The following is an 18,602-nucleotide window of genomic DNA, read 5'->3' on the forward strand; positions in this document are numbered from 1 at the left end:
AAAGCTCCCTTTTGAGACTGCTAAAGTTCCTCTTCTTTTAGAGCAGGGCAAATTTATTAACAGTTACCAGCCTATGAACTTTGAACCACACAATTCATGAAAGGATATAGAGAACACCAATCCATAATGTGTGTATTTTTTTAAAAACTTTATTCTTGTACATGATAGGAGAAAAAATATAGCTATGGAAGAGTGTCTAAGATAACAAAAGAGGCAATATCTGTAGCAAGTGGTTTTAAATTTATTTTTCTTATATTAAGTGTCTTTTATAATACATACGTAATAAGATTTTTATAAGGATTAAATGAAATAGCTGGTTGGCATTTAGTGGGATGTTATAAAATTATAGCCCTCATCTGAGTTTCCCAGATCATTATTTAAGAAGAAAATATTCTTTTCAAAAGGAAGAAAATAACGATAACAGTAAAAATTCTCTATCTATATCTAGCTATTGGAGAAAATATTCTCCATATTTAATCTGAGAGTCTACCTAGTATGAATAGATTTAGAGAATCTAATATAATCTGCAAATTCATCTTTTATTTTCCCTCTCTCATCTTCATTTATAATTTTGTCCTAGAATTATGCACTAAAATTTAAGTAGACTACAACCTCAGGAACTCTATGTAGTATTATGATCTTCAGACTTATCTATCCTAATATTTTTCAGACTTTCCAGTATGCCTGTATTCAGTACCCATCACATTTCCTCTGCTCTCCAAAAAAAGTGACAATTTCCATCTTTCATGACGGTTAACTAGAGAACTAGAGAAATGTAGCAAGGGAGAGGTCACTGTAGTTGCAGAAGACAGAGTCTAGGGCAAGGGGTCCCTTGGTTACCTTTCCCCAAGACTGAGTGAGAAGTAATATTCTTTTGGACTATGGACTGAAAGGCAATTTGACTAGTAGTAAGAATCATTAAACTATATTGAATACCTTCAGTTTTGATATGCAAATTAGAAATTAGAGGCCTATTTACTTATAGTACCAATGTTCAGAAGGAATTTGATTTCTCAGAATAAACTCCTTGAAGGGTCTGTGAATATATAATTTACTTGAAATAAAAATCACAATACTATTTCTAAAACAGTGTGTATAAAATATTCTCAGCTGCTCTAAGTTCACATATGACTTACACATGAACATCTGGAAAAAAAAAAAAAAAACATTGTTAAACTATGTATAATTATGTTATATCCCTAATCAGAATCATACTTGGGCAAATGGGGTCCTAGCCTCCTAAGCCTTTTTTTTTTTTACCACAGATTTTTAAAAGATCTGGTAACAATGCAGATGAAAGCAGGTCTAAAAGTTTGGCAGATGCATCTCGAGATGGAAAGAAAGATGGAAGTGTAGAAATCTGGCATGTGTCCAAATGAGACATGAGACAGTAAAATATCATCCACAAAGTTCAATTTAGGTAGGCTTAAAAGAAGAGGGTATTTTCAGGTCTCCTAAGTAGAAAAAAAAAGCAACTATATTGAAACAATATTTTAAATTTCTGTTATTTTTATCCATGTTTATATAGACATCATATACATTTTTTTAAAACTTCCAGATCTGTTTTATACATTGCAATCTTACCATTTTATTTTGATATTAATGGTTAAAATTTCATGGGGGCACACATTATCTCAAAGTGATCCTGGAAAATTTAAATAAAATGTGTAAAATAATGAAATTACTTTGTACTATGGAAATCTAACACTTTGGAAAATATAAAGTATTAATTAATAAGCAGTTTTCTCTTTAAAGGATTGCTATATTATACAAAATAAGTAATATGATTCCCCCAAATGTTTTCTACAGTAGAAAGGATTCTTGAGGGGCACCTGGGTGGCTCAGTCAGTTAAGCAATATGCTTCAGCTCAGGTCAGCCTCTCAAGGTCCTGGGATTGGGATAAAGCCCTGGGTTGGACTCTGTGCTCAGCGAGGAGCCTGCTTCTCCCTCTCTCCCTGCCCCCCCAACCGCTCATGTGCTCTCTCTCAAATAAATAAATAAAAAAAAGTATTCTTGAAAAATCATTAAATATATCAAATATATCTATATCTACATTAAATATGTCCATATATATAAATCTATATTTTTATATTTGTGGAAATATTTTCATAAAAGAGGTAAGGGTTCCTTTAATCATATCATATTGCCCTGAGCAGTGTGATTAACCAAACAGGACCTAGTACCAAATTCAAAATAATGAATTTTCCCAAACCACCTTGGACATTCTGCATATGACTTTAGGAAATAAAAAGGTACTTAACTAAATATGAATGCATTATTTTAGTGCCATTTTGCATTTCTACATTCATGCAATTAACTCAGCAATTTACATATGAGAATTTCTCAAGTATATACATTTATTTCTTGATTCAAATCAAAAGGTCAAATAAACCAAAGAGGTAGAGTGGATTAAAATGGCCCCCCAGGATCAATTAACACCTACAAAGGATGTTTAGTAAGCAGTCACTCAATTGCTACTTAACTAAACTATACTTACACTGTAATGAAGATTAATAGATTTTGAACAGGTTATGTTTATTTGTTTTAAGAAACAGTGGGAGTCCTTGATAGTACACATAAAATCACTTGATATTAGTGCTATATGTTACTGTGTTTCATTCATTTTTGGAAAGAAAATGTCATTACAAAAGGATCTTCATTTAACTTCCACATCCACAATGTTGTACACTCATTTTAAATGATATTCACTTGTTTTAAGTGATATTTTCTAGTAATGCACATAGATATGTGTCATTTAAATAAAACAAAGATAAACAAAGACAAAAAATACAGGCACCATCATAAGGCATGATCATTCAAACTGGATCATAATTAATCATTTAAATGCTTTTGTTGAATGTTATTATTTGGAGGCAAATTATTTGACATTCTAGAAGGGCTGTCAAAAGGAAAAGAATCAGAATTCACTTTTCCTGGATAAGCACACATCTAACTCTGTTTAGAAGACAATTACTAAAAGGGAAAAGTCCTCAAACAAGAAAATGCTTGGGTTTAAATCCAATTTTGTTTATTGCTTAAATGTTTGAGTTAAAGGAACTTTCAGTGTGGCATATTTAATATTCATGTTGGATTTAATAATTATGTAAAGAGTGTTGTACTTGTGTATAGTTATAAATGCTTGAGCATCCTCCATATTTTTAGTAGCCTGATTGATCTTTTTTGCTAAGGTTGTGTCAGGGTATTATGGCAATAATATGAACACTCATTTGAAAGATCCTGATTGACTAAAATGACAGTTCAGCTTAATTAAATAGGATTAGAATAATTGAATTGATTTTGTCTTTAAAACAAAATGCAATGTGATTATTAAGATTCTTTTTAAAAGGTGAGGGGTATTAAAGAGGGCACATGCTGAATGGAGCACTGGGTGTTATACACAAACAATGGAATCATGGAACACTACATCATGGAACACTACATGAAAAATTAATGATGTAATGTATGGTGATTAACATAACATAATAAAATAAAAAAAGTGATCTTTATTATGTCAATGTCCTCTTCCTTATAAACTTGGTTATCTTACATTTTAATTTACTTATAAGTCCTTTTTTTTTTTTAAAGATTTTATTTACTTATTTGACAGAGAGAGATACAGCGAGAGAGGGAACACCAGCAGGGGGAGTGGGAGAGGGAGAAGCAGGCTTCCCGCGGATCAGGGAGCCCGATGTGGGGCTCGATCCCAGGACGCTGGGATCATGACCTGAGCCGAAGGCAGACTCTTAACGACTAAGCCACCCAGGCGCCCTGTACAAGTCAATTATTAATTATGACTTGCTAAACAATCTTTTTTGTTAGCTCTTCCAGCCAGTTGCAAGGAACCTAATTCTTCTATATATGCTAATACTTGGCATTGGACCCAGTATATAGTAAGTGCTCAGTTAATTTTTTTTTTAAATTTGGAATAGTGGGTAAATAAATTAATGAGTACAGTATTTTAAAAGGCATAATTTTTCAAGGATTTTTTCCAATATGTAAAGCTAAGTCATGATGTCTTAGTAAATTGATTCTTTTCTTTCCTTCTCTCCTTTCTTTTTCTTTTCTTCCTTCATTCTTTTCTTTTCTTTTCTCCCTTCCTTCCTGCCTTCCTTCCCTCCCTCCCTCCCTCCTTCCTTCCTTCCTTCCTTCCTTCCTTCCTTCCTTCCTTCCTTCCTTCCTTCCTTCTTCCTCTCTTTTCCTTTCCTTTTCTCCTTCCTTTATTAATTCATTTTTCCTTCCTCCTCTTCTTCTTTCCCACTAATAGTATAGTAATAATAATTAGTAAATAAATACTAAAGTTTAAGAATATAATCAATCATCTTCAATCATTTCACTTTAACATAATTTCAGGCATACTCTATTTTCTAAATCCTATATATTTTACTTGGTAATTTAAATGAATTATGTTTAAATATGTTCAACAAGAGTGATTATTGTATACAGATTGGTAAGTATAAAAAAGTAGCTATTTTAAATAAAAGCTTGCAACAGTGTTTTCAACACACAAAATATTACTACAAGACTACCAGACTAAGAAAATGTACTAAATATCACTACCAGACTAACTATATTAGTCATCATTTGCTAAATATGCCTTAATATTTTAATTCATGTTCCTTTATAATAAAACTCAATATTACATCTCTTTTGGATCACATAAATTACTGATCTTTAAATAGACAACTTTTAAGCTGTATAATATTAATAGCAGTATTGCAGAATAAAAGGGGAATACAAAATGGGATTTCAGAATACCAACAAAAATGAATTTTATATTACAGGTTTTGAATGATTACAGATGTTAATTAATGGAGAATATATACATATAACAGACTTGTATTATTTTTGTTATTTTGTTATTTTAATTAAATTAAAATTATATCAAGTTAGAAAATCTATGAAGCATCAATTTCTATAGAAATCATTTAATTATATTCATCTGAAATTTCTACATTACCTCTGATGGAAAGTTTTCTCTGTCCTGTTTGTGATGTGTAATTTCATACACTGTTTTCTTCCCTGAGGGAAATACTTACTTGATTCAGTTCTTGGATAAAAATGATCTGTACCATTGTGTTTGCTTTAAAGGGCTTTTTTTCTTTTTCTTTCTTTCCTTCTTTCGTTCTTTCTTTCTTCTTTCTTTCTTTCTTCTTTCTCTCTTTCTTTTCTTCTTTTTTTTAACACTGAATACTGAAAGAAAAATCAAGGCACTGGGGATTGCACTCCAGCTCTTGTGGCATAAATCAATATTTAAAATGCACAGCAGTGATTTTTCTTCCCCTAAAAATGGAAAAAAAATGTGTGCTTAATTTCTTGTTTTATTAAAATGTCCAACTTTGTCTCGAAAGGACTTCATATTTATTTTTGGTTTCTATTTAAATTTACTGCTCAACAACAGGGTAACAGAACAGTAATATAACTGCACTTTAATATTTGTTTTCTGAGCCCTTTTGGGGGTTGCTGAAGCTGTGAATTTCATGAATGGACAACCACATTCCTGGTGGACTTGGGGACCTTGCTGCTTCTCTGACCCCCTTTGCCTTCAGCAAAGGTGACCGGGTTCTATTTTAATGGCTCATTAATGGAAAAGATGAAAAATGACCAAGTAGTCATAGCTAGAAAGGCATCATAATCTTCATCATTCTAAATATAGGTATAAAGGAAAACACATCTTCCCTTCTTCGAACGGATTTTTGCAAGATAGTAGCCTTGGGATATATTTGTTCATTGCCTAAACTCTTCTATGCATTCAAGATCATGATTTATGCACCGGAAGGTTTGCCTTGAAATTCTCTTTTATCATTTATTTCTGCTTGGTTTACCCCGAGAACAGCTTTCATTCTAAGGCTACACACCAAATGCACTGATTTTGCAAAAGTCGTCCCCTGCGCTCAGATGCCCATCTTAAAATGTCCACCGTGTGCCTCTGGCCCCCAGGGTGAAGCGCTGCCTAAGTGTATTAATGGCAGAATCACAATGTAAGTGTCAGAATGGTGGCATTATCACACTTTGACGCCAGCACCACTGTTTCTTCTGTAACTCACTACAGAGAAACTAAGGTTAAAGGTTAAAGGATGCAGTTTATTAAATAATTCAAGCCATTAACCTGCAACCTGCAAACCGATGGCAGCTTATTAAGTTTACGCTGCCATGATTCATGTTTGGTGTTTACTGATGCTAAAGCATAATGCCTGTTTGCTTTACTTTTATTGCTACACAGTGATGTAGTGAGGAAGGGGGATGAAAAAAGGTGACAGGACCTAGCAAGGGGACAATAAGAGCAGCAGACTCACTTGAATAAAAAAGATTGAAGCCTTCCCTCCCTCCCTCCATCTCTCCGTATAGGCCCCAGTGCACATCTGCGTCACTTGCAGGGGAGGAGGAGACGCTGAAGCAGAGAGAAAATTGTACTGTGAGGACCTTGACAGCTTCACGGGCGGGCTTTTCCTTTTGCCTCCCCATATTTTCTGGAATATTTGTTCTTCCCTTTTACAAACTGACTCTATAAAACCACCCCTTCTTGCCTCGCAGAAGGCATCTGACTTTCTCAAAGATACCCGGCAGGCTCTCAGAGCATCCTCGGAGAGGCCGGGGACAGGGGCGCAGGTGCACCGAGAAGACTAGGGGGTGCGCTTCTTCGCGACTTGGGGCCCTCTCTCTCTCTCTCGCTCTCTCTCTCTCTCTCTCTCTCTCTCCCTGCGCTCTCCAGGCACTGAACTCTGAGCTGCAAGGGCAGGAGAGCCGACACCTTCCCGACTGAGGCTCTGCCACGGGTGCATCCCAGGGAGGTGTATCCTGCGGCCGCCACCTCCCTAGCTTCGGAGCGCGCGGACCTCCCATCTTCGCGCCCCTCCATCACCAGGGTCGGCCCTCCCTGCCGTAACCACGGGGCCCCCGCGCGGGGATCGAGGAATCTCTGCCCCCGGCTCCTGCCTCTGCTCTCGGCGGGTGGACTCCCCACGCGCGGGTCCTTCCGGACCTGACCGCAGCTGAGCCGCGCGGCTCTGCCGTCCGCGCTCCGGGGGGTGCCTAGCAGGGCGCGCAGCCCGCCTCGCCGCGTGTGCTCCCGGGGTGCAGAGGGCGCAGTCCTCCTCCTCCGACCCCGAGCTCTGCGGGCCTCCCCCACCAGCTGGCCCATCTACTCCCACGCCAGCTGAGGTCTCTGCCTTCTTGCGTCAAGCATGTCAGGCTCTGGGCGAAAAGACTTCGATGTGAAGCACATCCTACGACTCCGCTGGAAACTCTTCAGCCACCCGTCGCCGGCCCCTGGCGGCCCGGCGGGGGGCGGCTGCCTGCAACAGGAAGGCAGCGGCAGCTTCGAGCACTGGGGACCCAGCCAGAGCCGCCTGCTCAAAAGCCAAGAGAAGGGCGGCGTGAGCACTTTCTGGAAGAAGCCTTCCTCTTCCTCCTCTTCTTCGTCGTCCTCACCGTCCTCTTCCTCCTCTTCCTTTAATCCACTGAATGGCACCCTGCTGCCAGTGGCCACAAGGCTGCAGCAAGGGGCACCGGGGCAGGGCACTCAGCAGCCAGCCAGGACTCTCTTCTACGTGGAGTCTCTAGAGGAAGAGGAGGTGTCAGGCATGGACTTTCCTGGACCACACGATAAAGGGCTGGTCCTGCAGGAGCTCAAAGTGGAGCCGGCCAACTCAAGCCAGGCAACAGGTGAAGGATGTGGACACAGGTACAGTAAATCCCCACAGAGCATCTAGCATCTCCCAATTTCCACTCGTTTCCCCTCAACCCCTCCCCCCGTGTGCTTTGGTAGTTACTAAGCCTAAAACGTTTCAGGTTGAAAATTTTGATTGAGAGATGCCAGCTTGGTTTTTCTTACCCAAGTTGTAATCTCACTAAAAGTTTGCTAATTAATTTTTACTGGCTCATTCATTTTTTTTTTTCTTCTCGTAAGGTTTCAGAGTTGTAATCACAAATTGCATATATATGCATTTTGGTAAATCTCTAAGCGGAGCAGTTCTCATATTTCTGAGATGATGGTATTCTTCTGTCATCTTACTGTCATTATATCACATCAGTCCTCCAGTTATCTGATGTGAGGTGAAACTTGCTTTAAACACCATTCAGAAGGATCTCCTGTACAAGCCTGGAAACTGACTTAGTGTGTTATCCAGGATCCCTGTGTCTTGAATCTATATTTCAGGACTAATGATGTGGGCAAATGAGGCCACTGGACAGCAGTATTTTCTCTCTTTTTTTTTTCTTGTCTGAAATACAGTGTTGTTATCCTCTATCCTAACTTCCCTTTTTATCCTACTTCATGTTCACTTTTGCCTCGTTCAAAGTCTTAGAATTAAACTGTTGCTGAGCCCCTTTGCATTCAGCTCTCCTGATTTGTTGGCTAAGTATGGGATTGTATATCTTTAGGAAGTGGGTCAACACTTGTGTTTTGTATATTTCTACTATTACATTCTTTGAGTAGAGTTCTGCTTTCAAGACTTGAAAGACACATAAAACTTCTGAGTTTCACATTTTTAGAGAATTGACTCATTATTCTGCACTAGATCATTACTACTTTTGGCAGATAGTGAGGATATGAAAAGATTTGCATTTAAATTCATATGATATCAGAATACATTATTGAAGAAACATAGGGACCAGTGGAAAATGATAATGAATATGTTAATAAAATTCAATTACCTCTCAATAACAAATTAGAAACAGAAACTACTTTTTAAACTTCTGGTTGATTGAATCAGCTTCTTATAAAGTTGATTAAGTCACAAAAGGAATGCATTAGAGCAAAATAATACTATAGGTGCTCTCCAATGATGTTGACAAATGTGAAGTTAAAGAGATAAAAAGTCATCCTTAAAATTTTCAATTATGAGGATAATATGAAGTTGAATTTGAATTTCAAGAGCCTTGAACATAGTCTAATATATGAAAACATTTCCTATAATGTAACGCTATTAAAGAGGGAGAAGTTTAATTTAAAATTTACAAGTATGACAAAGTTTTGTTCCATATACAGCAAACCTAAATACAAGTTTATCTATTATTCAATTAAGTAAGATATTTTACCAAAATGGTTATAACTTTGGGTACCAGTAGTACCATAAAGTAATTTGATTTATGTATCATTACTTATTATAATTTTAGAACTTTTATCAATAAAATATGTTGAGCTTTATCCCCTTTAATGTAGAAAATATAAGCCTCTTTTTTTCCAGTTTTAAGAAATCATAAGCACTTAACAATTCAACTTATATATTTAAAAGAAATCAGTTTAGGTTAAATATTTACTAATTACTATATTGAAATTAATATTTTTGTGACAAACAGTTCAGAAAAATAGATTTTTTTCAATTTTGTAAAGTCTTCAAATCAGCTTAAAATATGTGACCTGAAATATTAATGTTAGATAATTTTTAAAAATCTGTTTTATAACAAATCCATTTAAGTAAATGAGGCACATTTGTCATCAGTAATTTCTGAAGATTTTCATGTAAGTTGAAGAATTTGAAAATACTAACGGAATATTGCCTTAAGAAATTACAATAAATAAAAAAATGAAACTAATAACTAATACAGCTCAGTTAGGGACGAAACACCCATCAGGTGTGACTTCTGGTCCCTCACTTTTGAATATGCATCAGTGTATTTATTCACAAAATGTCGTAAGTGAAAAGAATTCTGAAAATAAGGAAGTACCATTAAAACCATCTTTGCTATTGGAATGAGAGGGTCCTATGAGTTCTTACATGTATAAAATATTGAAAATTAGGTCTAATTTGATTTTAAAATTCTTGTTAAGACTTAAATCCTTTAGATAAATTTAAAGCTCTCACTGGACAAATCAATTAGCACTGGTAATGTGGATTTCATTAGTTCCTAAACCTTCATGGAGCGTTGGTTCTGTGCTCATGATTGATTGAAACCATGCTACTAAACTTGATAGTCACTATATATAGATATTACATATGTATTACAATTATATATGTATAAATTTTAATATGTGGTAAGTATAGGTTTCACTTTTCAGAAAAGACAGCATTTCTAGAGTTAAGTACTGAATGAAAAATAATATGTAAAATAGTAATGTGGATTTGCTTTTGTTTCTATCACGGCACAGGCAGGGACTCTACATAACGTTTATAATGATCAATGAGTGCATAAACTATCTAAATTTTGTATGATAATTTTGATTACATGGGTCATTATTATATCACTATGTTGTGATGTCACATTTGATATTTAGCATTTTGTTTTATCAGTTCTGACTTACATGCAAAATTAATCTTCTTGTCTAAAACAAGAGTTGGCCCCTTTCTTTTCTCTCATTTTCTGATCTTTTTATTCATCTGGTCCCATGCTAGTTAGGAACATTGTTTTAGACAAGTATAAGTCGCTCAGTTGGTTTAACTTGTTGTTCCAACAGCTGCTGGAGGATGCTCAGGGGAAAACTGCCCATAATCTCAGAAATTCTGGAAAGGTCAAACTCTAATGGAGTTTAAGCATAAAGGTAGCAAGAAGACACTTGGCAAACTAATTGATTGCCCAAACCCAGCCTTTATCTTATCCCACCCTACTAGGCGTACATAAACAGATCTCAGTATTCTAATACTTTATTACACCGTTAAGAATTCTAATGTATAGTAATAGGCTCCTGACCTATGTTATGAAGTCATTTGTTTTTTCTACTTAGTTCTGAACTTTTGTTGGAAAGTGTATAATTTTCTAGCTCTTCAGATTCTCATACATTTTTGGTGTGGATATTTTTATCCAAAATTCTATAGGGAGTGAACTAAGAACCAAAGAGAAACATTTATATTCTTGCAGTTTGTAGTAAGGTGAGTGGAAAGGGAGATGCCATGTTCCACTGCTTGCTTTTTTAGTCTTCTCAGTTCTCACACAATGCAGTCATCGGATTCCACGGTTTCAGTTGCTGTCCATAAACGGTATTTCTAAATTTGCATCTCAAAATCTGGACCGCCCCCCTTCCAACCCTCTCCCCCCCCCCCCCGGGTCTCACACACACCCACCTCTCTGCTTGACCTCTCTTGTGGATATTGCAGACACAGTATAAATACAGCATGTGCAAAACTGAGCTCATAACCTCCCCCTCTTTCTTGCTCAGTTTCCTTCTTTATCTCAGAGAACAGCTTTCCAGGCATTAGGTTGCACAAGCCAAAAATCCAGGATCATATTAGCCAACATCCTCTTCCACATCATTTTCAATATTCCACCAAGTCCTGACACTTTTATTTCAAAAATTTCCCTCTTTGGGGCACCTGGGTGGCCCAGTTGGTTAAGCGTCTGACTCTTGATTTCAGCTCAGGTCATGATCTTAGGATCCTGGGATTGAGCCCTGTGTTGGGCTCCATCCTCAGTGGGGAGACTGCTTGAGGATTTTCTCTCTTTCCCTCTCCTTCTTTCCCTCCCCCACTCTGTCTGTCTGTCTCTCAAATAAATAAAATAAATCTTAAAAAAAAAATTTCCCTCCTCTATCTGTCCAGTATCCCTCCATCTCTCCATTGTCTGTACCTAATTCTAAGATACTGTCCCCTTTCAACCCAACTTCTACCACTGCCATCTGTATTGTCTTCTCTCATTAATTTTACCACCTCTAATCCATTCTCCATAGTGGAGTGAATGAAAATTACAAAATGAAAATCTGAAATACTCCGCCACATCCCTGGCTCTCCTTTTTTTTCTTTTTTCCTTTCCTTAAAAAAATTTATTATGTTACATTAGTCACAATACAATACCTCTTTAGTTTTTGATGTGGTGATCCACGATTGTTTTCGTATGACACCCAGTGCTCCATGCAGTACGTGTCCTCCTTAATACCCATCACCAGGCTGACCCATCCCCCCAACCCCCCTCTAGAACCCTCAGTTTGTTTCTCAGAGTCCATCATCTCTCATGGTTCATCTCTCCCTCCAATTCTACCCTCCTTATTCTTCCCTTCCTTCTCCTAATGTCCTCCATGCTATCCCTTATGTTCCACAAATAAGTGAAACCATATGATAATTGACTTTCTCTGCTTGACTTATTTCACTTAGCATCATCTCCTCCAGTCCCATCCATGTTGATGTAAAAGTTGGGTATTCATCCTTTCTGACAGCTGGGTAATACTCCATTGTATATATGGACCACATCTTCTTTATCCATTCATCTGTTGAAGGGCATCTCGGCTCTTTCCACAGTTTGGCTATTGCAGACATTGCTGCTATGAACATTGGGGTGCATATGGGCCTTCTTTTCACTACATCTGTGTCTTTGGAGTAAATACCCAGGAGTGCAATTGCTGGGTCATAGGAAAAAAAGCATTTCCACCACCCTCTGGCCCCAATCCATACTGTGCATAGCTAGGCCCTGGATGATTTGTCCCGTGTCTATTATTGAGCTCTTTCACTCACCAACTTCCCCCACACCCTCTGTCTTCCAGACTCAGTGTCCTCCCTTAATGTTTTCCTCTACCTTTGAGCCTCACACACTTATTTTATCCCCTTGTATAGTCTCCTTCCCTCAACCCACCCTTTTCTGAGTTCATTCTTATTTATCATTGAGATGTCTTGAGTAAGAGCTTTGTACCTTTCTCAAAGAAGCATTCATTGATCCCCTAAACAAATTAATTTAAAAATTTTAAAATTCATTACATCTGCTTATTTTACATTCTTAGAGTAACTACTCTCTACTCTTTCTTCAATTTCTCCTCATAACCTGTAACCTTATGTTAATATTTATGTTGTTTTTATTGTTTGTCTCTAACAAAAATTGCCCAGTAGATAGGATATTTCTATTTTGCTCATCATTTTGTCCCTATCATAGAGCATGTAGTTACTCAATAAATACTGTTAAGTGAATAAATATTTGTCATAATCATAATGAGTGACACTAATTAAGAACTTCCTATTTGCCAGATAACATGTTGAATATTTATATTGTGCAACTTAATATTCAGAACAGTCCTTTGATTCTGGCACAATTATGTATCCCTTAGGTATAATGATTACATAGATGAGAAGACTGAGATATAGACAGGTAACTAATTTGCCCAGAATCACAGGCTTCTAAGTAGTATAGCTGCACTTTTAAGCCTTGCTATCTGACTCCAGATACCATATTCGGGGCCACTTTGCCAATTCTCCTTTCCCTCTGCTTAAACAAACAGAACAGAAGAAAAGAAGCTATAGGAGAGGTTATGCTGAAGCGGTTTTCTTATTCCCTTGGTTGAAATGAGGCTGTGTTTGAATGTTAGACTTCTTAAAATAATAGTGAAGGACAATGCCTGATAAGTCTCAAGGAGGACTTCTTAGGCCGTTAGAAGACACTCAATGTTTTCCTGAAGTATGGATCATTTTGTGTGTTTTACTTTACAATTAAAACTATGAGGAAATAACTTAGGGAAAACTAATTTAATTTTGGGATCCAAAAGAGAGCTTTATGACAGAAAATCTGCTTCTGGGGAGCCTGGGTGGCTCAGTCAGTAAAGCAGGCTAACTCTCAGTTTCAGCCCACATGATGATCTCATGGATCCTGGGATTGAGCCCCATGTGGGGCTCCGTGCTCGGTTGGGAGTCTGCTTGAAGATTCTCTCTGCCTCTGCCCCCCACTCATGCATGTGCACGCACTCTGTCTCTATCTCTAAAATAAATAAATAAATCTTAAAAAAAAGAAAAATGAAAGAAAATCTACTTCTGAGGGTCAAACAATTGATACAGAAAATTGTCACCAGAAGAAAGCATAACCATTAAAATGTCATGGAGGTGGGTGAGAAACTGAACCACATATTTGTTGAGAATGAAAAGGAATCAGCCTTGCCTCAGTCGAAAAGAAAAAGCAACTTTAAAAAATGGTTAGAGACTATTTCTTCGGGAAAGCATTTTTCCAACAATGCTTCCATGGAACACTAAAATGAAATCATGTTCATATTTTCCCTGTAAACCCAGTTTCTAGTGGAAAAGAGTATGGAATGATTTTACTCAATTTTATGTCTTCTTGGCTAATTCCTCCCAGGCTGAATATTATAGTCTCCTACTATTTAAACCAGAACTAGCAACAGATGATACCTTATTTGGGGAGAGTTTTATTTATTTTAGAATGGATTTATCAATATTATGTGGTATTTTATAAAGAAGCCCACAATTTCCAAGTGCCCTTCCCTCTAAGCAAGTTTGCTTCAGGCAAACTAAGAAGATCTTAACGGAAAAAGAAATGAGACCACTTGCTTGGATTTACAGGTACCCCAGACTCCAGAGCTCTCTGAGTGAAAGATGGAAATATAAGTGCAGAATGAAACAAATGCAAATTTTAATTATAACAAAAAAATCCATGCTAATTGAAGAACCATTTTTTGCTTTTCAGTGATGAATTTCTAATGACTACTTTGTAAACTATATTATTAACCTCTTTAAGGTACGAGTTTAAATAATCTAAAAATAATAGGATTTTTAATAATCTAAAAATAATACCTATCCAAGCAAAATGAGCATGTGGCTAATATGGAATATACTATTGATCAGATATTTGGTTTTGTGGGTTTATTTTTTCGAAGCCTCAAAAGATAATTTGTGTATCTGGGGGATAACATGCTTCTAATGACTACTTAGATGATGTGCTTCTAAGTCAAATTCCATTGTTTTTGACCAAGAGCTCTTATGGAATTTACTGAAAACTGAGATCTGCAGTGTATTTTAGAGTTTCAATTTCCTGAACATGAAAATGTGCAGCATTTTAAACAGAGTCTCTAAGTAACAAGACTCTACTGATTTTATTTTACCATCTAAAATAACTGTAGATATTTTTGTAGTAGTTGTAAAACAAATGCTCTGGAATTTACATACTAGTTTGGGCCAAATAATATTAATTTACCTTTCGTTTTTTTAAAGATTTTATTTATTTATTTGACAGAGAGAGACACAGCGAGAGAGGCAACACAAGCAGGGGGGGTGGGAGAGGGAGAAGCAGGCTTCCCACTGAGCAGGGAGCCTGATGTGGGGCTTGACCCCAGGACCCTGGGATCATGACCTGAGCTGAAGGCAGATGCTTAATAACTGAGCCAGCCAGGCTTAATTTACCTTTCTATGTTTAAAATAATGTTATCCAAAACTTTGAAGAAAATAACCGATACAAATAATCTGAGCAGAATTAAAGATGTGAAGATTTTGTGAGTCAGGAATAAGCAAAACAACAGCAACAACAACAAAAAAACTGTTGCACTATATGAGTTTGAGGCTGACAACTTTGCTGACTTTTCTGGCCAGAATTTGAAAACAGATTGATGCTTATGAAATTGTAACATAGTCTTTCCTGACCAGACAGCATGTGTGCTATAATTTAGCATCCCAAGAAAAATCTGTTTCGAATGGAAAGTTTATGAGGTAGATCATTTTGACTGAAGACCATGTCACAGAAATGTTGCTTTTTGAAAATGATCTGAGAGTCTCCAATAATAATAAAGAATGGCATCAGTTGATGTTAATTCTAAACCTGGCCTTTCCTATTCCTTTGGTGGCCTTAGTCTAATTCAGATAACTGATTCTCATAGGAAATCTTTCAGTTCGAGTTCTTATCATAATTGTTTGTGACACTGTGTCCTGGGAGGTCATCCAGGCACCTTTTTTCTTAGTGATACCGATTGATATTTGCTCATGTAAATCAACATTTTCATCTTGATTGAATTTTGGTGGAACAACTTAAATTATGAGATCAGAAAGTTGGGAAAAGAAGAATTCAACAATTTCATAGTTTTTCAAGAGGTGAATGCTAAAAACTTCTGTGTATCAACAATAAAATGTACAGTTTGTTTTGTTTCTTTAGTAGATTCTAATCTTACTAAAATATCCAAGATGTGTCTTTAGGTCAATATTCAAAGGTATCAGAGCTCCAGAGAAAATGGAAAAACAGCTTTTGGAAGGAAAACTATTTTTAAAATCTATTATTTTTAAACTTATGAATACCAAACATCCTGACTTCCTAACTCTGAGATTCAACCTCGAACTCTACTATTTTGAAAATAAATTTGGAGTTGTTTTTCTCATTTGTAATAAAATTTAAATACAATCCCCACTTTTTCAGTTATATGTCATTTGATATACTGGTATGTAATTTCAGTAGAAAAGTTTATACAAATTAGTGCCTAGATATTTGGCATTTGGTGATCCCCTGATGATTTTTAAACATTTATTTGTGTATTTTTTTCTCAAAAGGCATGACATTTTTGTATTATAATTATATTATAATTAGTTTATGATTCTGGTTTACAGTGGTTTTGGTTAGTAAACTGTTATTAGCAGTGGGAATATGCCCATATCATCTGTTTATAAATTACAGATAGTTAAAAAGCGATTGAGATGAAAAAATCCTGGGCCAAATAATATTCTAATGATTTGATTAAAGTCACCATGAAAGAACTGAAACTCCTGACTCTGGCTGAGATAGAATAACAGGGACTGGACTTACCCTCTCACCTGAAACAGCAACAAAGAACGAAAGAAGAAGGAAGGAGAAGAAAGACAGAAAGAAGACAAAGGCAAAAAGAAATGAAAAAAGAAAAGGTTAAAAAAAGGCGAGGGGAAGGAAGGAAGGAAGGGGATCTGTGACACATTTTTCAAGACACTGAACATCAGGTACTGAAAGAGTGATTCTTGAGATGTGAAAAGCAAATGAAATGATCCTGGGATTGTCCCAGCTTACTGTCTTGAGAGAGATTCCAGCCACTGATACAGGCCAGGGGAAATGAGGAAAAATGTGATGACCACCCTGAATTGAAGAGATGGACTGAGAGCTCCCAAGATAGTGTTGTCATAAAAAAGACATGCATGGGAAGAAAACTCCAGAAATCTGTGGAGGCGCCCCTTGAGTATTCAGCAGATCCGTATTCAGTAGAATAATGACAGATACATGTATTTAGGAAACAACCCAAGTCTTGGGAAAGAACTATACCAGAATTAGAGGGAATAACACCTGTTCCTAACAATCAGAATGGCATGATTCTTTGAATTAGATAAAGTATTTGGAGGGTTATTATGTTAGTAATAAGAAATGACTAGTCCTAGAATAAACAATGACATGGTTTCACTTAACAAATCTTAACAGCAAGATCCGAAAGTATCAAACTGTTTCCAAGTAATGTTAACTATGCCTTGGAACAAAGTTGAAGAATAATTCACATATTCAGAAGTATTTAAAACCAAACAAGGTAAATTTTGCAATGTCTGATATCCAATTGAAGATAACTAGTCAACAAAGAAGTAGGAAAACATGAACCATACTGAGAAGCAAAATCAATCAATTAAAACTGAATCAAAACTATAGCAGACAAGGTCATTAATGCAGTTATACCATATTCTGTATATTCATGTAGTTAAATAGGGTCATGGTAGACAGGAAAATATCAATATCAAACTTCTAGGCCAAAATAAAACTATAATGCCTGAGATAAAAAAATATACTGGCTGAAATTAATGACAGAGCACAGATTGCAGAAAGACATGGTACCAGCTGGTGCAAGGTATGGAAACCACCAGAAATGAAAACTACATGGTTAAAAAAATAAGATTATTTTTTTATTATTTAAATCTGGAACATTTGAAAGATATATGATGGTTAAACAAACAAAACTACTGTAATATGAGGGTTTGTTTACCATATGCATAAGATAAATTTTCTATGACAACAATAGCAGTAAACCTGGGAAGGGAGAAATGAAAGTGCAGGATTACAAGGTTATTATACTAAGTGTGAAATAGTATATCATTTGAAGGTAGTCTCAGAAGTATATTATAAATCCTAAAGCAACCACCAAAATAACGAAACAATGATAAACAGCTAGTATTCCAACAAAGAAGATAAAATGCTCTCATAAAAATTATTTAATTAATCCAAAAAAGAGGAAATGAGAACATGGGGCAAATATAAAATACACAACACAATTATAGTCTTAAACCTAACTATATCAATAATTTCATTAAAAGCAACTGCTTTATGCATCTGTAATTAAAAGGCAGAGATTATCAGGTTGCTTAAAAAGCCAGATCTAAGTATATTCTGCTTACAAGAAATACACATTAAAAATAAACACAGATATTGGTTCAAAGGAAAGGGTAAAAAAGATATATAGTATGTTAAGATTAATAAAAAGAAAGCTGAAATGGATATATTCATAACAGACAAAATATAACTAGGAACAAAGAATACTGATCTGATAACAATCTTGAAAAACCTACAGGTAACATCATAATACTGAAAGTCTAAATGCGTTTCCTCTAAAAGCTGGAGCAAAATGAGAATGTCTTCTCTCACCACTTGTATTAAACATAGTACTGGAGATGCTAGTCAGTTCAACAAAGAAACAAAAACAAATAAAGGGCATTTTTATTGGAAAGTAAAAAATAAAATAGTTTTAATTTGCACAAGAATTGATCATCTATGTAAAAATGAAGAAGTTAACATGGTCTTTATTTGCAGACATTGTTAGAAAAAATTTTATGGAATCCACAAAACAGATAATGACTTTTTAAGGTCGCAGGATATAAAATGAACATATAAAAATCAATTATATTTCTAATTAAAAAGTAAATTTCATAGTAACATCAATAAAGTATGAAATACTTAATAATAAATATGACTAAAAGCTTTG

At 35.9% G+C, this 18,602-nt stretch overlaps 1 protein-coding gene across 2 annotated transcripts in view; it reads left to right on the top strand.

The window, feature by feature from the left end:
* Nucleotides 1-7,182: 7,182 nt before the first annotated feature.
* The window catches only part of KLHL1 (kelch like family member 1), a 382,161-nt gene continuing 370,741 nt past the window's right edge, over nt 7,183-18,602 (top strand). For both annotated transcript variants that reach the window (XM_027590019.2, XM_027590020.2), the window contains exon 1: nt 7,183-7,682. In XM_027590019.2, the coding sequence (XP_027445820.1) occupies nt 7,183-7,682 (500 nt within the window). The remainder of the gene's footprint in view (nt 7,683-18,602) is intronic.

Source organism: Zalophus californianus, chromosome 3, assembly GCF_009762305.2.
Source record: "Zalophus californianus isolate mZalCal1 chromosome 3, mZalCal1.pri.v2, whole genome shotgun sequence".
Classification (NCBI taxonomy): domain Eukaryota; kingdom Metazoa; phylum Chordata; class Mammalia; order Carnivora; family Otariidae; genus Zalophus; species Zalophus californianus.